The 23,509-nt window shown below is 48.1% G+C and overlaps 1 protein-coding gene and 2 long non-coding RNA genes across 7 annotated transcripts in view; 1 reads left to right on the forward strand and 2 right to left on the reverse strand.

Moving 5' to 3' along the window:
* MECOM (MDS1 and EVI1 complex locus) overlaps positions 1-8,856 on the reverse strand; it is a 480,916-nt gene extending 472,060 nt beyond the window's left edge. For all 4 annotated transcript variants that reach the window (XM_088669185.1, XM_088669184.1, XM_088669183.1 and 1 more), the window contains exon 1: positions 8,586-8,856. In XM_088669185.1, the coding sequence (XP_088525311.1) occupies positions 8,586-8,622 (37 nt within the window). In that variant the 5' untranslated portion in view covers positions 8,623-8,856. The remainder of the gene's footprint in view (positions 1-8,585) is intronic.
* LOC148685755 (uncharacterized) lies at positions 4,481-6,006 on the forward strand. Of its 2 annotated transcripts, XR_015949895.1 has the most exons (3): positions 4,739-4,871; positions 5,421-5,523; positions 5,626-6,006. It is a non-coding gene; the product is annotated as an uncharacterized LOC148685755 (long non-coding RNA). The 2 variants fall into 2 exon arrangements; XR_015949894.1 differs by lacking the exon at positions 5,421-5,523 and having other exon boundaries at positions 4,481-4,871.
* On the reverse strand, positions 5,576-7,939 carry LOC148685756 (uncharacterized). Its single transcript, XR_015949897.1, has 2 exons — positions 7,534-7,939; positions 5,576-6,025 (listed from the first exon to the last, which is right to left on the reverse strand). It is a non-coding gene; the product is annotated as an uncharacterized LOC148685756 (long non-coding RNA).
* Positions 8,857-23,509: the final 14,653 nt, after the last annotated feature.

The following is a 23,509-nucleotide window of genomic DNA, read 5'->3' on the forward strand; positions in this document are numbered from 1 at the left end:
AATGCTGAGCTGGATTTATCAGTAGCCTGTCTCAGTATAAGGCAGCTTATTGTGTTCATTATCATTACATAGGCTACTTAAAAATGAGTCACAGCAAATACTCTTCCAACACATTACTTTCTTTTACAGTTTAATATTGAACAAGCCTTTGGATCTTACTGCAAATATTGATCCTCCCCTCCTGCAATCTCACTTTTACCTCGAATGCCATCCCTGAATTCACACAAGCTAATCTTGCCTGGGCCAGGTTACAACTTTAACAAACGCTGAACCATCTAAAAGACCAGGTTGAAATGCATGTATATCACATATAATGTTCATCAGAATTAATTTTAAAATGCTATACAAGTCAGCCCTTGTAGCAGACATGTGCTAAGCTTCTTCTTCTTCCCTGTTGCTCAGACTGACTGCTGTCTCAGAAACATGACTATTTGAATGGTTCTTCGCATACCAAAAACAAATGCCAAATCTTGTTAGATCACAACTCTCTAGTCATCTCTGATTCCCAGTACCACCCAATCTAATCTAATCTCACAGCAAAGTGGAATAAATAAAGGGGACAGGCTGAGGATCAGTGGTAGAGCATATGTTTTTTTCATGAGGAAAGTCCCAGGTTCAGTCCCTGGCATCTCTGGGTAGGGCTGAAAGAGATCCCTGCCTGAAACCCTGGAGAGCTGCTGCCAGTCAGTGTAGACAATACTGAGCTGGATAGACCAATGACCTGGATTCAGTATACAGGTATGTCAACTTCCTATGTGTCTATGTGAATACTGTGTCCCTGGGCCCAGTGACATTGAGCAATGGATACAACCTATGTCCCATTGAAACCTCTTTAATGTTTATGATTCTGAATTGCAACAGACATCATCTACTGTAATCCTAGGAATAAAGTGCCATTTTACCATAAGCATGAGCATTCATACTCTGCTCCCGAGGTTGTTCTCATGGCCCCTTCACTGACTATATTTCTCTGTCCACTTTTCCTTGCAGCCTCCTAAACTATACAGTGCACCTGCCCGTGTGAATATTCCAGTGCATTCCAGATTCAGGAAAAGGCTAGTCCATGCTCACTTCTGGTCTGTAGGGAGAGCATAATGTACATCAACCTGGATAGCTCAGTTGGTTACAGCATTTGTCTGATAATGCCAAGGTTGCAGATTCGATCCCCGTATGGGACAGCTGCATATTCCTGCATTGCAGAAGGCTGGACTAGATGATCCTTAGAGTCCCTTCCACCTCTACAATTCTCTGATTCCATTATTCTAACCATAGCTTTATATAATATGCCCTTGCTAAGCCATATTTACAGTGGGTTACAGTGTGGGATCGAAAGCCAAATCCACTACAGGTATTTGCAAATGTATGCTCATTCACATGCTAAATGTAGCAGCTATACATATTTTTAAAAATACTTATTAACTACCGTACCTATAATTGAAACATGCCAGAGCAGCATGCAAAAGTGTGCATACAACTTATTTGCAACATACAAAATTTAAATCAGCATATAATGAAATACAGCAAAGCAGGGGGTAAATACAAACCTGAAAAACAACAAAAACATAAGAGAGCAAAATTCCAACATTTTTTTTTAATGCCTGGGCAGATAGGAAGGTGCTTAAAAACTTGTAATGTCAGCACCAGACTTGCCTCCTTGGGAAAGGACATTCCAAAGTCAGGCCACCACTTCTGAAAAGGCCCTCTCCCTTTTGGAAGGACTGTAGCCGAGTGGAAGGACAGGTGTGTTGCATGTAGAAAGTCCCAGCTTCAATGCCCTGGGATTTCCAGGTAGGGCTGGGGAAAGTTCCTGCCTGAGATCCTTGTGAGCCACTGCTGGTCAGAGTAGATGCATTAATGATCTGACTCAGTATAAGGCAGCTTTTTTATATATTCCTAATAATATTGTCCCTCTGCTAGAGGAGGGAAAGCAGAGCAGGGCTTCTGAATAAGGTCTCCAGTGTGCTTGGGAACTCAGGCCAAGCAAAGTTTATTCCCATGGCTGTCTTGAACCAAATGGGTCATAAAAATAGCCCCAGCAATATCAGAATCTGTTTTCAGGTGCCGTCCCTACACAGATCCTGCAAACTCCCAGCCCTCACCTCCCAGCATGGCCCTTACAGTATCTCTAATTTCTACTAGTTAGATAGAGAGTCTTGGTGTTCTTTATTGTTGGTTCCTTCCATTGAAGGTATTCTGCCTTCTCTTGTTTGTAGAGCTTCTCTGCTACCCCTTCTTTGAAGGCCATGGGCTGGAGAGGTTATTAAACTTGTTCCTTAGTTCTCCAAAGACTTTACGTAAGGGATCCACGCATGCAGTATGCATGCAGCTGTATGTGTGGGATTAAAAGCAGAATGATCTTGCATATGCAAGTCCGCTGGCTCAATTCATAGTCACTCATAGTCAGCCCCACAACCACCAGCATAATTTATCTGCAATTAATTCAAGATCACTTAACGAAGATGAATTATTTCCTAACAGGCTTAATATTCTGCCATATTCAAATAGGAGCAGCTGGAAAAGGTGGATTCTGCACACACTCACAAATTCAGTGCATTCTTATATGGTTACTATGGCTACTGGGCAAATGCACTTGGGGAAAGTAGTTATTCTGGGTTAAGGTAGTTAAAGTGGAATACAATAATAGGATTTTACAATATTTTTTGCCATTTTTAAAATTGGGAATAAAAGGTATATGTTCCTGAAGGCAACTGGTTGGCATGAAGAGATCTTAAATATGTTCTGCTGTTGCACCTGGGATTTTTTTGTAGTTTCACCTCCACCTGCCTCTCTTCTGCTCTTCCTTTGAGTTATACATTGCACTAGTAGCTATACACAGAGAAACAAGCAAACAATAAACCAACACAGATACAGATCTGTGCCTCAAGGATCATGCAGTCTGAATGACCAGAAAGCAGCAATAGGGAACCTTTCTCAACCCTGAAGGCCAGGGACAGAAGTAAAAGCTGGCAGAACAAGGAATGCAAATGTTACCTTTGTGTAGTTGGCTGATTTCTACACACATTCATGCATTCCTCTTTATTCAGGCAAGCAAGAGGCATTATCAGAGTTAACTGCACACCTTCCAGCCAGCCAGACCCATCTATGAAGGGTGCAGAGTAGAGCCAATGAGGGGTGTGGCTGGTGGAGAGAGTCCCAAGAAGGGCCACAGAGGAAGCCCTGAAGGACCACAATTGCCCCTGCCACCCTGTGCCTAGGGGTTGCCCACCACACCGCCATGGAGGAAGAGGAAAGAAAATAAAAGGGGAGGCAAGGAATCCCAAGTGGGCCAGTGTCCCTAAACTGATGGGGAAGAACTCCCAGGAAATGTGGGGTTTGAGGATAGCTTTGACGGAAGAGACAGCCCAGCATGGGATCTGGGCATAAGGAGAAGAGAGGGAGAATAAGCAGGTCCAAGAGACTCTGCGGCGCAAGAAGCAGATTCAACAAGCCTTCAACAACAAGCATATACTGGGGGGTTGGTTGGGTGAGTGTGGGCATTAAAAGACTGGGCTTCCAAGCAGTCTCCACTGGGCTAAGGGGGCGGGGGAGGGCGGAGGCGGATGGTTAAGCTAAGTTCTCGCCCAGCGTGCAAACTAGCGATGATGCGCTGCGGGCGCGAGGTCTTCACGCTAGACGCCTATTGACTGAACGCCTTGGCATCTTGCTAACCGAAGTGATGTTGACACGGAGGGATGCGCCGCTGACTAGGGACCAAGTTCTCCATCAGCGTGGGAGCCGGCGGTGGCGAAAACACGGGACGCACCCCTCCCTGTCTCTGTCTTTCTCCGCCCCACCAACACCACCCGTGGTCCATCTTTTGGCCAAGCTCCGCTTCCAAACAGAAAGAGACTAGTAATCCTCCGTCCCCACTTCCGAGCGGCGAAAACCAACAACAACGCTGGCTTATGTTGTTGCCGCTGCTCGATTTTGTTTGCATGTTTGCACAAAAGGAGGCTATTTGCACACAATGTGGTCAATATGCAAAAATAAAAAAATAAAGCTTGAGAGGAAAGCAATGCCAAATAAACAAGCCTTTCCTTAAAAAGCACCTCGCGTGTTTGGGACTCATCAAATAGCCCAATATGAGGAAGTCCTAACAAAGCGAAGAAATAAAGTCTGTTTCGTCTGCTTTGCTTTTCACTCAAGCGAGGTGTGTTTTTTCTTCTTCTTCACCCTTACCACTAAAAAAAACCCCTCACAGGCAGAGGGCAAACTCACAAGCGTCGGAGTGTGTGGGGAAGAGGGGCGGACTTGTTGAAACTTGGGAAAGTGTTAGCTTACTCTCTCAAAGGATTGGAGAGACCTGGGTCCATCGCGACTTGCTTCAATTGCCTGGTTTTTTTGGTGATGTGTGTGTGTGTGTGTGTGTGTGTGTGTGTGTGTGTGTGTGTGTTAGACTGGTGATAAAGTGTAAAAGTACAAGTAACTCCTTTTATAAGGCACGGGTGTTCGCCTAATCTGATCACCTTCTGCTTATTTACGGGGCTATTGGGTGTCTCTAACCACTACCAGCGGGGCTTGCGCTGGCCGCCTAGTTCGCTTGCGCTGAGTGGGACTTCCTTCTGCAGAAATAAGGCTCTCCTCCGTAGGGTATTTTAGGCCCGGGCGGGTGGCGAGTGGGGAGAAGTAGTGGGGGAGAGCCCTAACCTCGCATGAGCATCCCCTAGCCCGAGGAAGAGCGTCGATTCTAGCTGGTTCTCACGTGCAAGCAAAGGCGCCAGAATAGCCCGCGGGGAGAGCCCGATCCAGGCCAAGTGAGACGCGTTCAAAGTCCCACTGATTTTTTTTTTTAATGGGGGAAGAGATCTGAACACCGAACACGTGCTGAACTCTGCCGTCGAAGTCAAGACGTCCTACTCTTTGCTTCGCTAGTAAGTGCGTTATGTGGATTGGCACCTTGCAATCGGAGTAAATTATGCGTACACATAAAAAGTGAGCCCCACTCTAGTTTGCTTGCTCCCGGGTAAAGTGTAGGCTTGCGACCCCCCAAAGCGCTTCTCTTTGCTCGGATCCTGACCACGTAACGGTAAATGTCACACATAGGGTGCACATTCTCTGGAACTGTTACAGTGTCTCAGAGTGGCTAGCATGTTGCGAGTTCATTTTTCAGCGACTTAAAATTATAGTTTTCCAAATAATGCGACCGTTTCCGACTTGCTCCATCATTCACAAGCTTTGTTGCTTTTCTGTTGCTTTTATTTTATTTTTTTAATTAAAAACAGCGAATATCTTGAATATGATCAAAGTTAAAATCAGGCCACATAACCTTAAACTTGCGTTGCTTTCTAAGAACAAACCATTTATCACCTAAAGTGTCTCGCTTTGCTTAAGGAACAGGCCGGACTTGACTGAATTTGGGCATAGACATCTCGGTTTACTTAGAAATAAGTTTCACGGGTTTCAATTGAACTTGCTTCCAGGTAAAGCGTGCGTATCTTCCAACCTAAGAATCACATTTACAGAACAGCTTGATCGTGGTTTCTCCCGCCCCCAAGCAACCTCATATAACTTCGTAAATGAATAGTAAGTTTCTTTGAAGGGGGTGTAGGGAGGTGCGCAAACGTAAAAAAGGGAGAAAGCTGAACACATTTTTAATAAATAAAAATCAACGATTTAATTCTACAGGCGCCAGCGAAATTGACGTGGTGATCGAAGGCGAAAAGAAACAGGATTCGTAAACATGAGAAAGCGGTTTCTGTTGCACTTATTCTCTCCATTTGCAACCTACGCAGCTTCCTAAGTGTGCATCTTCACTGCCTTGTACATCTCAAGGCACGTCAGATAGTTTTGGCGAATGCTCTGCGCCGTTTCTAAAGGCAGCAACAGACTATCTCACAGCTGCGGTGAACATCAGCCACGGACCGTGCCAGAAATAAGATCCCTGCTAGGTTTGCTACTGGACTTAACCCGGTGCCTTTAGATAAGGGAATCTTTACGCATCTGCTGCGATCGGCGCATCTGCAACTTTCCTTCTTTTATTAAATGAATAACGGATCTGTTTTCAAATTGTGTCGACTGGATACATCTGCTTTTGGGGGGACAAAAACCAGCTAATCAAACGCAGGCGAGGTGGAGGAAGAGCGGGGGGTGGGGTGGTCTGTTTCACAGAAAATTAGACAGTAATCCAATGAGATCTTGTGCTTTCCTCTTTCCTCCCTCCTCCCTCCCCGCGCGCGATTTTCTCCCCAAACAAGCAAATAATCGGCCTTTTAAAAATGTCAAACAACTTCTGCAACATTTTGCTCGCCGTTCTCGCCGCCACCTTTCTCTCCCTCTCCACCCCCTCAGTTGGAAATCAAAGTAACAATGCAGGGAAACAAACACAAAAATAGCATGAAATAAATAAAGAGGACTTGTCCAGGGGCCAGGTAAATGGGATGGGGGGACGGGACGCACAAGAGATCAGGTCCCTTGCAAAAAACGAAGCAAGGTTGCATTTCTTGCACTGCGCGTTGCAGTCAAGAAAACGATTCTTCCCCAGCAGCTTAAAAGAGATAAACTTGAAATAACTGCGCGGTTTGTATTCGCACAAAGCCCGATGGTGCTTTGAACGTTTGCTAGAAAGTGAATCTCAATTCCCAACATGTTCAAGTGAGTCTCAAGCCCAAACTAAAGTACAGGAGTGCAGCCCTGAGCACATTTTGTATGTAAGTTTCCATAGTGGTGGAGGAGGAGAGGGGAGGAGGAGAGATGGAGAACCGCACACATGATGTTTGATCGGCTCGTAAGGATAGACGGAGACTCCGGCTCCAAGATTGCCAGCCGCCACTGCAGTCTGTAGGAAACTGTTAGAGGAGGACGCGTGAAATTGACAAGATCATCGTGGGTCTCCAAGATGCCAAAGCAAAAAAAGAAAAGTGCGGCCCAATCGCTTCCACCTCACCGAGCTCGCACTTCAAAACATCCCTTGTACTGTAACTGCATCAAGTTAAAATTGAAACTGACCAGTCCTAGCTGCTTCTTGAGTGGATATTATTATTATTAGTTTTCCAAATATGCGAAATAATCAGACAGGAAAATAAGAAGATCCAGCTGGGAGCTGCCTTGCCGCTGAAAATCTCATGCAGGCCAGTTTGGCCACCTCAAACGAGGACTACCGAGCGGAAAGAGCCGAAACTCCCAAGCGAAGGAAAACTTTGTAAGTCTCCCTTCCACGACGGAACATATTCATTTTATTATTGCTGCTGTTATTATTTTACGCTCGTTCCTGCTTTGTTATGTAACTCATACACTTGCCCCGGCCCCACTTAAAAAATACAGTATAAATAATAGCACCAGAACTAGAAAAGGAGGACTCGTTGTGTTTAGGCATCTCTTGGCAGCCTTTCATGGAACAGTATTCCAGACTATACACGTGTATGCTGCGGGTTGTTCCTTTTGCACGTGCCACAGAAACGGGAGACGCGTGTGCACGGGTCGGGATAGGCAGTTGCGCACGTGCGCGCGCCAAAGAAGCAGCGCTCACACGCGCAGAGCGCGAATTTGTTTGGCTACGTTGCGTGTACTTTGGGGGGGGGGTCTTTCCGCGCTTACCAGAGCGACTCGAACCAAAGAGGTTCTCCCAAAAGCCCGGAGCGGCTGGATCTTGCCCTGGTGTTGAGGGGTGGGGCTTAGCTTGAAATGGACAACCCCCAACTCGCCCCGAGGAGGGAAAAAACAAACAAAAAACCATCAACTTGCGAGGAGTTCCCTGCTGCTGGGTTAAGTGCATGCATGCTTTCTCCCCTTGTGTCTTCTCCTCTGCACCCAACCTTACCCACCCAACCTGTCCCAGCAAAGCCATCGCTCCAACTCCTGGGCTGCAAGTTGCCACCACCGTCCGTCTCCTCCTTCTCCTGCTTTTGCGGCCTCCCCTCCTTCCCTTCCCCACGCGCTTGTTTTTAATGTTTCTTTCACAGAGCCAGCAGCGCCCACTAGGGGCGCTCCGCGTCCTTGCAGCCTCGCTCTCTGGTTCCCTCCCTCCCTCCCTCGCCGGAGCGAGCGAGCAACTTGCGGCGCTCTTCTTCGGCGCGGCTGAACTTTTCCTCAACTCTTTTGCCGCCTCGGCTGAAGTTCACCAGCGATCCTTCCCCGCCCCCCCTCCTCTCTCTCTCTCTCTCTCTCTCTCTCTCTCTCTCTCTCTCTCTCTCTCTCTCTCTCTCTCTCCCCGCCACCCCGGCAGACAAACACACAAACAGCGCCGGGCACAGCCAAGCCAAGCCAAGCCAGGGAGCCGAGCCGGGACCTCTCCCCCCCCCCCGCGTCCGAGGCGAGGAAGTGGGGAGAAAAGAGAGAGGAGAGAAACCCAACGCGTCGCCGCCGCCGCCGCCGCGCACCATCTCTCTCTCTCCAGCAAACCAGTCGCGAGGTGGATGGATGTTAGGCAGCGGAGGCTCTCGGGGGCCAGTTCTGCGCCGGGGGCGGGCCGGATCTGTGGGGCCAGTAGCTGACCCCCAACCTCCCCGCCCCTCCACCCAGAGCGGAGCCCTCTCCATCCCACCCCACGGACCCACATCTTTCCCGGACGCCTAGCAGGGCAGAGAAGGGAGCGCGGACGGCGCAGGGGGGTGCGGGGGGCGCGCAACAGAAAGAGCGATTGCACCTACTTGCGGCCAGTTTCCTCGCTCTGCCTTTGGATCGCATTGCTGCCAAATCCCGCGGACGTTGCTTGGATGGTTGCTTGGGGGGGATGTCTGGGGTCGGGGTTGGGGTTGGGGAGGGAAATCAATGGAGGGGCTTCCCCCCCTCTCCCTCTCTCTGATTTTTCCCCCTTCCTGCTTCCCCCACTCTTTTCTTTCTCTCTTTCTCACTCACTCTGTTTCTCTCTCTCACTCCCAACCCCAAAGCTTGCTATCTTCTCCAGCATTGTCAGTTTGGACACCTTCGCACATGCGCAAGGGCGGCTTCTCCCTCTCGCTCTCCTCTCGCTCGCCCTCCCCGCGCAACTCCCCCCCCCTTCCAACATCTCCCGGGCGCCGCCAAAAAAAAAAAAAGTTTGAAGCGATCTTTCACTTTTGGATTTAGGGATCTCGGGCAAAAGATCTCAGGAAAGAGACTAAGACGCAGGGCGGGGGTGGTGGAGATCTCTCTTTTGCTCGCTTGGGAAAATCTAAGCTAAGGAGAGAAAACCAATTGACATGAGCGCCCATGCAGACTTTTAAGGGAGGGAGGGAGATGCCGGACGATGAGCTGATACGACCTGCGATTTAGTAATTGTGGACGGCGATTCTTCTTCGTGCACCCTTGGCCGGTGCACTCCCCCCACCCCCAGACACACACACTTTTCTCACCAGCACAACAATTATTTCGCAGGGCGACCCTAGGAATGAGCAAAGCGGCGCTTATTACTGGACCAACCCGGCTTCCCATATATCCACCCACCCATAGAGACAGATTGGGGGTTAGGGGGGCGCTCTCCGATGTTGAGGCTCGCAGCCTCTATCTTTCAGACGGACACGAGACCTGCCCGAGTTTCCTCGAGGGATTCTGAGAGAGTCTCTCCTCCCCGCACCACACGCGCCCCGCCGCCATCCCGGAGAGGCAGAGAGAGGGGAGCCCAGTTTTGTATAACAGCAAACCCGCTTACTTCTGACACCTATATATCTAAGCGGAGAGGGAGGAGAATAAATATTTATGATTCTCGGTCATCCCTATAGGCCTGGCGGTGCAAGCTCCCGGGCTCTTAGATACTGTACGGACACTTTCCTGTTAGTGTTTGCAGAAGGCATCGTGAGGCGCGCTAAGTGGTCGCACCGTTACTCCAGAGGAGACCCATTGACTCCAATGGGTCCCCCCCCGTCCTTTACCCAAGTACAAACGAAGGGGGTTGTGTGGGGAAGAGTTGATCGGCAGGACTATCCCTTCCAAGCACATTTCTGGCTCTGATCCTCCGCTCCCCTTACTCTAGAGTAGCCCCTCTCTTAATCTCATCCCGGTGGGACGTGAGGTGGTTTCCGCGACCTTGCTTCTCCTGGGTTGCGATGCCGTCCGTCGCATCCCAGCCCTCGGGACCCTTAGGTCCCGATCCTAATCTCGTTTACTTGAAAGTAAGCCCCCTTTTGCTTCAGTCGGACTCGCAGTGGAACGCCGCCTCACTTTGGAAGTCAATTCGGGTCGAACTAAGCCAGGAGTAGTCTGATCCTAAGCATATTTACTCAGAAATGCCGTGAGGTTTACTCCCAAGTAAGCGTGCATAGGGACTGTAGGGCAAGTCAGCCTTCTTTAGGCCGAAAGGTTCGTTCAGTCCCCCGATGAATATACAATTAATAGATGCATTAATATTAAAGCTTACAAGGAGGAAAGTCCCATTGAATTCAGTGGTCTTACTTCCGAGTAAACATGGGCTTGGGCTGCGCGGCTGCAGTCCCGAGCACCCTTATACCTCCAAGAAAACGTGCTGGATCGCGCAGCAATGCAATTCTGCAATACTGTATAAACAACACACCCAGGATGTTAAAAAAATTAAATAAATAAGGGGGTGCATTTAAATCACCCGAAGAAACTTCAAAAGTAATAGATGTAGGTTCGGGCAATGGATACATTTTGGAGCGGGGTGTATTTGCATACCACTCCTAATCCTTGTTTTGTCACAGGGATCCTATCATATCTTTAATCTTCCCCTGGATACATATTTAAGTAGATGGCGATCATGAAATCAGATTCCTTTCGCTTTAATGACAATGGATGGTTGAAGCGGGGAGCGGCGGGGGCGGGGGCGGTGTGCACATCTATCGAAAACATCTATCGAAAACATGCTTGAGAGAAACTGGCTCCTGTTTGGGGAATGAATCAACCCAAGCTACGTAATGATTTTTGCAAAATAAAATAAAAAATTGCTCCAGAACAACCTCCTTGCACTAAACAGTTTTGTTCAATACCTTCTCGCTCGGCGCTATTTATGTTCCCATTAATATTTGTAGCAAAATCCTGCCAGACGCCATAAAAGAAAATTACGGTCTCTCAGCCCCTATGCTGAGCCAGTTCCGCGCGAGAAAATTGTTCCGGGTTTTGGGGTGCACCTTCACCTCTAGATTCCCCGTCTCCCCGCCCGACTGGGGGTGGCCACTGCCTGAACCCTAGGACAGGAGAGGCATCCGATCCTAAACACAATGATTGGAAGCCAATCGCTGGACTTTGCTGCTGAATTGATGGTCACAGCCCAGCGTCGGAGTCAGTCGCTTTCAAGCCCCGCTCCATTTCCATAGGATTTAGAGCCACATCGATTTAACACAGATTGGATCATTTGTTGCCAGCTTTAGCATCCTCCGCATTCTTGACTTGAAGACAAGTGGGACTTGCCTCGGAGTAAGCATACTTTGAGTCAGGTGCATTGGCAGCAAATCTAAGCACTTGCATGGGCCTAGGTTTCATCGAAATAAGTGGGATTGGTTTCTGAGCGATTTTCATCGGATCTAGCTGTAAAAGTGGGAGACACCTGGGGTGGGGGGTTTTCACTAGTAGCAGCGACCAGCTCGGCAAAAGCGCAAGATCAAAAGCCGAGGGGCGCTTGCTAGGAAAGGACAAATTTTCTCCATTCTTTCCTGAGCGACCTTTGTCGTTTGTTAGCATGGAGACGGCCAAGCGCGCTTCCTAACTCTCAAAGAGGCTGTGGAATATGGGAATGGCGCTAAATATACATTACTAAAATCCCTGCGAGGTGTTTTTTTATTGAGAACAGGTGGTCTTGCGGGGGGTGGGGACGATAAATTCCTTTTTTAAAAAAGTAATAATCCCCTTCTCACAAAAAGGAAACAAAATATGCATTGGAATTGAAGCTTATTTGTGTACATTAAAAAAATCTAAAGGGAGAAAATTAAATGAATTGGCAACTCTCTCTAAAGCGTATTAATTTGAAGTGAAACAAATCCGACGAGAATAACTCGACCAACGGGGGTTGGGGAGAGGTTGAACTAAGTAAAACCTACATATACAGGGGCAGTCTACAGTATCTCCGAATAGCAACAACGAGAGGGCTACTGTCTTCAAGCAGGTGAGAGGTGAGTTTCTAAGCGGTATATGGCCTGGCTGCTTTTGAAAAGAGGATGCTGGGCGTGATCCGTGGAAATATGTTAAGGACCAGCGCGGGAAAGACGCAAAAAGCATTTGAAAAGGGATCCCCTACAAAGGGAATTACTGGGGGGGGAGCTGTTCTAGGTAGACCGAACGTCCCCTTGGTGGGACGTCCGCCCAAGTTCTAGCCTGAGCTTACCTGCGAGGAAAATATTTCTGTTTGGAAAGGCTGGACTTCGTGTCATAACTAACTTTACAATGTAAGTTTTTCTGCTGATGTCAAATATTGCCCGCCCTAACTTCCATAATAGAATTTATTTATTTATTTATTTATTTATTTATTTATTTATTTGTTGGTTGGTTGGTTGGTTGGTTGGTTGGTTGGTTGGTTGGTTGGTTGTTTATAAGAGCTAGATGAGACAGAAATCTAAACACCGATTTAGTCTAGGGTAAAAAGAGAGGCAGGAAAAGGAAAGGGCATGGTCTCCATCTCGGAAGAAATGGGTGGCGACTAAGGTGAAGAGGAGCAAGGAAACGATTGTGCCCCTCCCTGGCACATCAAAATGCACCTTCTGCTTATGTCTCCCCCCGCTCCATTTTTTCATTTTTCATTCTTTCTTTTTTCTTTTCCTTTTTTACACGGGATGCCATTGCCACCTCAGATTCTCCGAGCAGGGCTCGCGTGCCTTTTAATAGCCCAGGGCAGGATGGAGAGAGATTCAAACAGGTGAGATGTTTCCCTCCATTTCTGCCCTACCAGGATTCCTGGAGCTGCTTCACCTGTTGAATGTGCAGCTCTTAAAGGCACAGGAGGCCAGCCGAAGAAGAGGAGGAGGAGGGGCGGCGGCGAGGATGGCCGTCTTTCTTCTGCCTGAGCAGCCACCTGTTGGCTTCCCCCGTCGCCTGTGTAAACGGAGGCAGACTTCCAGGATTATCACCTTGAAAGCCTCCTCTCGCAGCGTCTCTTCCGTCTCTCTCGCTCTCTCCAGGCCCGGGCAGACTTTTTGCTGGAGTCTGCTGCGTGGCCGAGAGGGTGGGGGGAGGAGAATCCGTCCACTGAAAGCCCCTCTCTCCTTGCTCTCCTGCGTGCTTCAGCTGCCCAAGCCCACGTTGTCCACCCGGAGGTCTCCTTTGTGGAGAGCGCTTGCCCGGAACGAACCTTATAGGCTTCCAGCCTGCGGCGTTCCCGCTGTTGCCAAGCGCTGCGCAATAACGCAGTCTGGCTTACGCACCCAGCAAAAGGGGTGGCGGTTGGCGGGCGCGCGTCTGCGGATCGTGGGAGCCAGAGGCAGTCGGGCATAGTAGGCAGCGTCTTGGGTCTTGACCTAGGAAAATCGCTGCTTACACGGGAGACGGGGTGTGGGAGAGATCCGGGTTCACTTGAGCCAGTCGCTCCCGCGGCGCTCAACCAGACCTACCTCGCAGGGTTGTTGCGAGGATCAAAATGGGGAGGGGGAAAGGCGGGGTGGGTGGGCTCTCTGGAATCCAAGGCTCGGATGAAAGGAGGGGCATAGATTCAATAATATATAATTTATACAGAGAGTCTGACACCTTATTGGGTGCCCTTGGCAAATGGGCATTGCCTTTATTTTGACCACGATAGCAAAAGGCTGCAATCTAAGCGCACTGACAGTCGGATCCTATCCATCCTCACCCGTTCAGTTCAGTGGGCTTACTCGCAAGTAAATGTGCAGGATGGTGGGCAAACCCTGTCCTAGGCACCCTTCCTTACTTGGGAATTAAACCGACTAAACTCTAGGGGGCATATTTCTGAGTAATCGTGCACAGGATATATGGCTTTTAAAACCCAGTCCTAATCATTTTCTACTCAAGCTCAGTTGAGCTCAATGGGATTTGCTATCAGGCGAATTTTCTTACAAATTTAGCTTTCCTTTGTAGTATATGTCACTGGGACCAGTGGGACTTACATTCGAGTAAACGTGGTTTGCCCTGGTGTGAGGTTGGACTCTGCAGAAATGATTGCGGATATTCTTACCCATTGGGCATATTCCAGATACTTGGGAGTTTAAAAAAATTATGAGCATGTCCTTTTGGCTGTGTCCTTAGCTATACAGCAACTACGTTTGCAACAGTTGTCGCGTGAGCTACTAAGCCGACGCCGGCCGAGCCTCCTATTCCTCTATATTGTCATATGGCACTTATGCACTTATCCACAGCGCTCTTCCTCGAATTTAAGCCCCACTGAATTCAACTGGGGTTTATACCCGAGTAAGTGTTCACAGGAGTGCAGTACTGGGGCGTGATTTTCAATAAATTTAATCCGGAGAGTAAATCCCATTCAATTCAGTGGGACTTCTAGCGCCTGCGAGACTGGGTTCCTTAACTCAAAGGGCAGGATCCACCCAAAATAAAGTATACAGTATATACATTATATTTTTGCCTCACTGATTCGAGTTCGTGTTTGAAGTTCCCATTGAAATCAATGGGGCGTGCACCTACTAACACCGGGCATGTTTTACTCACCAAAAAAGAAGAAAAACAAAACTCTCAATAAGACTTCCTTGCACGTAGAGCATAAGGTAGCATAAGAAAGTGTCCAAAGGTGTCCTCCTTATACTCTCGGGTTTTCTGAACTACGCTTGTGAGCGTTACACTCTTCCCATTTCACAGATGAGGAAACTGAGGCTGGGAGAAAAGTCGCTCGCCGGGGGAGTTTCCGACTTGATAGAGGGGGCCACCTTGCAAAAAGTCAAAGGGGGAGGGGAGCGGGCCCTGAAAGCCCACCCACCTTTCTCTTCCCAATCCAAGATCAAAGGCGAGGAGAGGTTGGTGTGGCAGCGCACGCGACGCAATTGTAAAGCGTTTCTTCCGAAGGCCGAGAAACACCCAACCAGGAGGCGGTGTAATGCAATGGTTATATACCGGTATATATAAACTGTCTCGGCTAAATGCGCAAACCCTTGACCTTTCCCCTCGCCCACCCGCTTCCCGGTCCCCGGGGCAGGACAGACCCTCCCGCGGCTTAGAGAGAGGAGAAAACTCAGGTCCAGCTTTAGGCACCCGGCGACTTGCAAGCGAGGGAGCCCCAACCAGCCGTCGGGGAACCCCTCCCTCTCCCCTGCACTACTCTCCCTTTCGATTACAGAGCCATCAGGCGGACCGCTCCGGTCTGCATTTATTTCTCGAGCGCCTGAGAGATATCCTGACGCCTCGAGAGATCCCCAAGCCATGAGGAACGCGAGGAGGGCGCCGTCCAGTGCTTTCTACCCATCCTTCCAATCTCACCGACCTTGAATCCGTTTCCATGCCGCTTTTAGGGCAAGAGAGATGGCGTGGGTTGTTTTGTTTTTTGCTCTTAAGAATAGGTACTATAATATATAGATGGCTTATGACGCTCCTTCTCAAATGTCCGAATTTGAGAGGGGTGGTTGGGCGGATGCAAGGAAAGGATCGATGGTGGCGGTCATAAAGGCTGAGCGCATTTATTGCCCGACGGAAGGAGACACCCCCCTCCCGCCTCCTCGCTTGTAAAAAAAATACTCCGCCACGTGGCTTAAAGAACGGTGCGCCGTCTTCGGCGTTATAATTCCAGGTTGTTGGAATTGCGGGTACTGGCGTGCTTTAAAATGCCTGTTACAGGGAAATGGCCCGACGTCCAGAGTTTTCAATGCCTTCTGCTATGGAACAGGAAATTTTTCTTTTCCTCACATTGAACTTAATTGAACATGCCCCGCAGTCTGTTTGGAAAGCGCGGCGGAGAGAAAGCGAGAGAGAGAGCCGGTTCTTTTCTCCTCTTTCTTCCTTTCCTCCCCTTGATCATGGCGTTTGTAGCCCCCATTGTTTTTGTGCAATGAACTCTACCTGCTGCTATTCAATCTTATATAGATATATTCTCCTAGCTACCAACGCAGGGAGATTAATTTAATCGTTGTAAGGCAATTATTAGTACTGTTTACCCAATGCTTGATTTCAGGGTTTTGCTGTTAAGAAATTAAATCTCTTGCTGGCTGATCGCAGCTGATACGGGGAAGCTCCCCCCAGCCCGGGTAGAAAATAAACTTTTTTTAAAAAATGTTTTTATTATTAATATTAAAAGTCTCGGGACTCCCAGCATTCAGCCATGGGGCTCAATTAGGCAAAATGGAAACAATTTCCAGCCATTGCAGTAACTCAGTCTCCTACAGATCGCTTTCAAAATACACACTTTTATTATGATATGCTGACCTCAGTGGCGTGAAGTGGCACTGGCTCGGGAGGGGTGGGTGGGAAGGAACTCTCCCGCCCCCACGCCCCCTTGGGCTATAATTATTAGAAATTAATTGGGTTCAGGACCCTGGGTAGCATTGGGTAAATTAATAGCGTGTCTGGTTGCTTACAGTTGAATGTACAGACCACAGGAGAGAGGGAGAGAGAGTCACAAATGGGCCATTCAGACAACACTTTCACCTCCCCCAGGCTCTGGGGTGGTTAAAAGAATTTTTTTAAAAGGGGGTATCTTTTTCATTTACAAGACCCTCCTCTGTTTTAACCTTACTGATCTGCTTCAATGGGCGTAGAGGGTTGGTGAGGAAGCGGGGTATGAAATGGACCTTAGCTGGCTTTATTTACCTCTGATTTTTCTGCCTCTGCATTATGGGCTTCTCTCTCCCCCCCTCCCGCCCCCCTACTCTTTTCTCCTCCTTCTTCAGGGGGCTACTTAGGGGTTAAAATCAAAGCGAAGGCCCCTGTATAGTTGGAACTGTCGCGCTCAGAGTCAAAGTGGGAAAAGGGAGCCCTGGGCGAAAGGAAATTACTGCGAGCTTGCGTGACCTTTCCGAGAGGTAATCAATCAAGTGATCAACAGGGATATTTATCATTTCTCGATGGGGCTACTTTACAAATGCACAAGGAAGGGGTGGGGGAAACGAGAAAGGAGTGAGGCGGGGGGGGGCGAGAGAGAGACGGGGGGAGTTTGAATAAACCCCAGATGCCTAAAGACAAATATGGAGATTTTAATCAATGGGAGAACTCCCCCTCCCTCCGTCCGCCGCCATCACCCACATCACTCTGGAAACTTCTGGGAGTGCCAAAAATCTCCCGGAATATATGTTGAATCTCATGCTCCTCCCAGCCCGGGTAGCAAACCGGCCTAGTAAAGCCTATAAAAGGATGGAGGCGAGAATCCGATCGGCTGATTCTGCTTTCGCTTCAGACGTGATAAGGAAGGACCGGGGCAATGCGAAAAGATACTGCCCTTTAAATACATGCATTTTTCAAAACAAACATGTATTTATATACGGTATATTAAAGACACAAGGGCACGATCCCCTCGATTTGAATGGGCAGCCCGGTCCTGGGTTCAAGAGAACGCTTCGCACCCTGGGAGAAAGCGCGCGCGTGCAGCAAGGGGGTGGCCCGAAGTACACGCTCCCCGCCCCCCGCCCCCGCAAGCAGAGGCCATTAAACAGTACTACTTTCTGAACAGGCAGGAGGATCGGGCTAACTCAGTGGGGCTTACTCCCAGGTAAACTAGAGAGCGCACTCTTCCTTCGGAGCCAAGCCCCTTTGTATTTAGCGGGACCTACTCCCGCGTAAACAGCGTGCTGCGCCATCCTGTGCGCGGGGCAGCTCCTCTCGAAATATTTGTAGCGGTTTTTTTTTTAATCCCGAGTAAAGCCCGTGCCTGGGCTCGCGTGCACGTGCTTCACTTGGGCTGGATTGCGGCCTTCAACCTCTCCTCTCCCGCGGAGAGAGAGCGAGCTTTCATTTGTTCCTGGAGAGGATTTCCTAATTCGGGTTTGAGGCTTTACTGCTTTCTTTCTCCGCCGCGTGTTTCACCGGCACCGAAACAATGCCTCCAGATTCGCACCCGCGGCCCTCCAGTCCTCGGCAAGCCGGCCATCCCCTGCCATGCCAGCAGCGCCCCTTCGGCCGAAAGCGGCGCCTCACCCCGCGCGCTCGCAGGGAAGCGAAACCCGCCAGCTTCTTCTTTCTCCGGCGGCGGCGGCGGCGCCGGCGCAAGAAGGAGCCTTCCTGGAGCTGCCCGCCCTTCGCCTGGCTGCTTCTTCGCCCAGGGCCTTCCAATCCCGCCTCATCTTCGGGCGAGTCACACGCCAATTGTGGCGGCGCAGAATTAGGGGCCACCTTTCCGGGGCTGTTTTTAAAGGTGAAATGAAATAGATGGAGGCTCTGGCGAGGGTAGATTTCTTCCTCAGAGCTTCACTTGGGCAGGCTAGGCTTGCAGGCGCGCAACGGGGCCCGAGGTCGGTTTCCTCGGCAGCATAGGATCCAACTCCCCCAATAAAATCTTTGAAGGTGCCCCCCCCCAAAGTTGATGGGCACTGCCATCCAAACGGTTCGTGCGCCTACATCATGTGATCAGTTTGCAGGACGGCACTTTCTGGGGCCACCCCCAATATTTTATTCGCACCCCACCCCCGCTCGACAGTCAAGTTGCACGTGGTCCGACGAGGCCTGCTCCCGAGTAAGTGTGCGCAGGGTTGACACCGTCGATGCCTACACGTGGCTCGCCGCGTAACTGAAGAAGACCGACAGTCGAAATGCTTATGCTCGACCTTTGGCGAGTCTTGGGGCCCAAAGAGACGGCGAAAGTTAAAAGCGCCTCCATAGGCTGTCGTTTCTCGATCTCGTTTTTAAAACAAAAAACAGGGGCACTTACTCCCAGGACCAAGTAACAGTACTCATCTTCTGGCCTTTTCTGCTCTAATTGTTCAAGGTGCGGTGGGGGGAAATGCCTCCGATCGCGATGGTGATTTAGGAATATCGGCCCCAGCCCCCCCCCCCGCTTTAAGGCTAAATTATGAGAAACGCCCTGTGCACGATTTGCGGCCAAAATTCAATCAACTGACTGGATATGAGTGCGGGAGAGATTTTAGCTCGTGCTTTAACTTTTCCCCTGGAAGTACTGTATAAGAAGCTGAAAAGACCTTAGGTTTTTTGTGTGTGTGTGTGCCCGCCGTGGGAATGATGCCTTGTTGCCAAGTCTGGACTGCAATGGATTTCGCCCGATGCGGTTGCGTGGCCCGACTTATTTTCCTTTCCTTTTGCAAGAAACAGAACCGTCTCGGCTTCACAAGCTACTGGTTGAGCGCAAACGGGTTGGTCTGCGCTGCCCCCTCCCGGCCACAACGCGGAACTGCAGATGGAGGGATGGCAGATTCGTGAGACTTGAGGAGGGACCTCTTGCCAAGAAGAGAGGTTTCTACCCTGTCCTGGTGGCTCTTTCCAGTCCAGAATTTAATTTCTAAAATGAGTGGTGCTGAAGGCTTCCTAGGGTGTGGGCCAGATGTGTGCACATTCACAGACGTTATCTTATTTACATTTGCTTCTCAGGTGCTAAAATGAGGTTTGGAGACAAGGTGGGTGTCTGGACTACCGGTAATCCTGATTTGTGGCTCTGATAAACCCAACAGTGTCTTTGCATTGTCCCTGCCATGTTTTTCCGTCTTCTTAGGAACTGAGCTTTAATTCGCACTTAATTTGTGCCAGGGGCATTGAAAAACCAAAAATGGAGAGTGGGGCAACCCAACTAGTTACTATGTCAGAGCATTTTTTCTAAAGGATAATATCGCTGGGGCTTCTGTTTTCTTTAGAATTTTTTTTACAAAGGCAGAGGGGCAGGGAGTTTTAAAAAGTGATGTGTGTTGCAGTGCATTGGCATTTATGCCCTGCTTTCCCTATGCTTCATGTCAAAAGACATTAGAGGGCAATAAATCGTACCCCTTTCCTGATTCAGTGTTAAGCATGTGATGGAAGCTAGACCTGTCCTCTACCCCGTGTTATGAACGTGGTGTGGTACACAGGGCATTTGTGTCAAGTATTCTGCAAAGGTTATTTCTCCCGAGCCCAAATGATGGTGAAGTTCACTTTTGGAGCACATTTAATAATCTATTTTAAGCCTCTGCCGCCCACCATGCTCACCTGTTAACCTCTTTAGTTTGTCTGCAAAGCAACATTAGTCGCAAAGTAAACCACTCTGGGAGTTGTAGCTCTGTGAGGGAAATAGGGGTCTCCTAACAATTCTCAGCACCCTTGAAAGACTACCCTTCCCAGGATTCATTGTGAGAAGGCATGGCTCTTTAAAGTGGTATGATACTTCTTGAAGTGTACAGTGTATATGGGGCCTTTGGTCTAATCCCTTAAAAAACAACATCCATGTAAGCCTTCAGCTATCACCACATCTTGAGGCAGTGAATTCCATAGATTACTTTTATGTCTCTGAATAAGAATGTCCCAGGTTTAGTTTCTGACATCTCCTATTAAGATGATTGAGTAGCAAGTAACCGGAGTGTTTGCCAGGCATTTGGCAGCTTGCAAGACATGGTGGGTTTTTTGGGGGGGAGGGGGAGGCTTCACATCCAGCTGCAGGCCTCAAACCATGCAAGCTGGTTAGGGTTAGGTGTAGGGTTGCCAGTCAGACTCAATAGAGGACAGGACTTCTGTGCCTTTAATTGCCCTGCTCTCTTTTGAGTCTGGAAACCTTAAAGAGAAACCAGCAGACCCTTTTTGAATTTTCAAGCAAAGGGTCTGCTGGTTTCTCTTTAAGGTTTCCAGACTCAAAAGAGAGCAGGGCAATTAAAGGCACAGAAGTCCTGTCCTCTGTTGAGTCTGGCAACCCTAGTTAGGTGACTATCAGTTTCTCTTTCATTTTTCCAGTATTAAATTCATTTTTCCACATTTCCACTTCAGTTTGCATTACAAAACAAAAGTCCTCATGAAAATTCAGCATTTTACTGCAAAATTCTCCTGACGTACACAATTTTGTTTGCAATTCTGCCAAATACAGGGAATTTTGCAATGCAGTTTTCCCTAATGTAACATATTTATCTATGTTATTTTCACGAATATATGCATGAACACTTTCTCCTAGTATCAGTGCCAGATTTAGGGTGGTTCTCCCATACAGGGTGCCAAGTCAAGGGGGAGCAAAATTGAGGTGATCCATAATTGAGAAGATGCATTAGGGAGTGCCACATTTTGGCCGCATACACAACACCATATTATGAAAGATGGTCAAAGTCTGCCTCTGCTAGTATATGTATTTTGTACACATTAGTTGACTAGAAAACACTACTGAAAATTCAGAGGACATGCAAATTACAAAAGTTGTCCGTGTTTCAGTCCTTATTGTTTCAGGAAGTGTGAATTGGGGTAGGTTTGCCTTTAAATGTGAACCGAGTTGACTTTCTCCCCCATTGCTCTTAAACTCAGCTGCAAGCCAAATAATAACCAGAATGCCCATTTGAGAATATCACTATTGCAGGCCAAGTAATAGCTTGGTGTATTGCAGTCTACCAGGCATTACACCTACCTGGCAAAGGAGGAAGGAGGAGAGTTAAAATGCTCTATTGAGCTCTCCAGGGAAGGGAACAAATTGTGCTCTATCATTGCAAGTTCTTTGGAGCAAGGGCCCATTTTGATTTGCTTCTGTGCCATTCTACGGGGAACCTGAGGCTTTCCAGATGTTGCTGAACTACAACTCCCATCGTCCCTGGCCATGCTTGCTTGAGCTGGTACCAGTTGTAGTTAAGCAACATCTGTAGGGCCAAAGGTCTCCCAGAACTGTAATACATGAAGAAGACATTGTACTAATAAGTACAAACTCAGGGGAAGGCATGGAGACCATATACAGCCTAACAACAAATGGACTCTTACTGCACAACAGTGGAGAAAAGCATGGAGTGTCTCCATCTGTTCTCCAATTTCTTTCAGCAGAAGATGAGGGCACTCAGCACGTCTTAAGAACCATCAGCACCTAAGAAATGGGGAGGGTGCAATTACCCAGTACTGTCTCTGCAGAGTGAGCCCGCTCTTTTTCTTCTTTTTTCTTAAATACAACTAGCCCCAAACTCATTTCACCAGAGGTCAAATTCACATATGTGACCCAGGTGCCCTTTGCTGCTCTCTGGTGATAACATCTAACATAACGTAAGTTGAACTCCTGATCCCTCGTCTGTCCGTGAGTCATCTAACGGTTGCAGGAAAGCTCCATAAATAATACAAATGCATAAAGCTTCATGAGATGGATGACAATGGTAATTAAAATGGTCTTGCCACTGGTGGACACCATTAGCCCAGCAACAGCTGTAGGTAAATTGTTAACTGTAGTCAACGTATTAGAGTTTGTCAAATATATTCCTTGTGGCACTAATACATTCTGGAGATTAAGTAGTACCAAATGAGGGTTAATAATCAGGAACATGCTCCAGTCGGTGTTGGTTACGACTTTTCTTCTTCATATTTTGTTCCCAAGGTCTCTCTTATTTTCTTTAAAAATTTGCTCTTCTGTATTAAAAGAGAACAACACTTGGAATCCAGCTTCTTCAGCTTACAAATGTAAATTGTAATTTTCAGGGGTGATGTACCCCCATTCATCTCTTGAGGCAAAATGGAAAGTGCTGTCATCCTGCTGCTGCCAGCGCCACCCTACCTGTTGCTGCCAATGCTGCTCTCCACTTGTCCTGCTGCCTCTTGCTGCTGGTGGAGAAGTGGTGGCCAAAATCAATTTTGGCCAACATCAGTGCCACCTTGGGGGCTTCTGCTACCTGAGGCAGGTGCCTCAGTCTGCCTAATGGCTGAAGTGGTTTGGGTACTTGCCTAGAATAAACATTAATTGGAGTGGTTAAGAAGTGCTGGATTTCAGAAGAGGAGACCAGGGACCAAATCATCAATAGGGTTTATTAAGTTTTGGGCAAAAGAAGAGTAAGGGGGAACATGATAGAGGTGTTGAGAAAGTGGCTAGAGAGAACTCCCCCACACCGCCAGTAATAGAACCTGTGTTCACCCAAGGAAGTGGAGTAATGTATTGGAAGGTTCAGAACAGTTATAAGTATTTTGTCGCATAGCATTGAGTCAAATTAAGGACTCTGCTACCACAAGATGGACAACAGCTTGCGGCTCTAAAAGGAGGTTAGAGTAATGATGATAATGATGTCTCTATCTTGGCTGAGCCACAAAGTTCATTGAGTGGGCTTGCGCAAATCCTGTCTTACAGCCACAGAGGATTGTGGCAATTCTCTAACAATTTGTCTCCAGCCATCAATACGCATATCAGAGGCAGGATATAGATAAAGCGTCTTATACTATACCCCGCGCTTAATCTCAGTACAATCCTAACAAAACAAAAGATGGACCCAACTTTTTACAAACCTGTTCTTGCTCCACTGGAGCCAAAAGAAGCATTAACTGCTTGCTTCAACAACCAGCTCTTATTTAGAAAACTATAGTGCTATGTTTTCTATTCTTTTCGATAGCATTATTTTCAGATGCATTTTTTTTCATATTTTTTTTTCTGCTTCAAAGGCTAAATTCCAGCCTTGCATAATGTTCATCACTGGAAAAATACACTCAATAGTTGTGATATGGTTGAAATTGTGTCCATGGCTCATTTAGCATGATCACTATTTTTTCAGATGAAATAAGTGGACATAATTAATTACATATCCTTTATTGCCATGGCATTATTTGCTCTCCTAAATCCATTGAGGCTACTTTGAAGCCACACATTTCATTGTTGCATTGGGAAGTATAAGCAGGTTAAGATAGGAGGGGTCTGCTGGCT

This window comes from Zootoca vivipara, chromosome 5 (genome assembly GCF_965207765.1).
Source record: "Zootoca vivipara chromosome 5, rZooViv2.hap1.1, whole genome shotgun sequence".
In the NCBI taxonomy this organism is placed as follows: domain Eukaryota; kingdom Metazoa; phylum Chordata; class Lepidosauria; order Squamata; family Lacertidae; genus Zootoca; species Zootoca vivipara.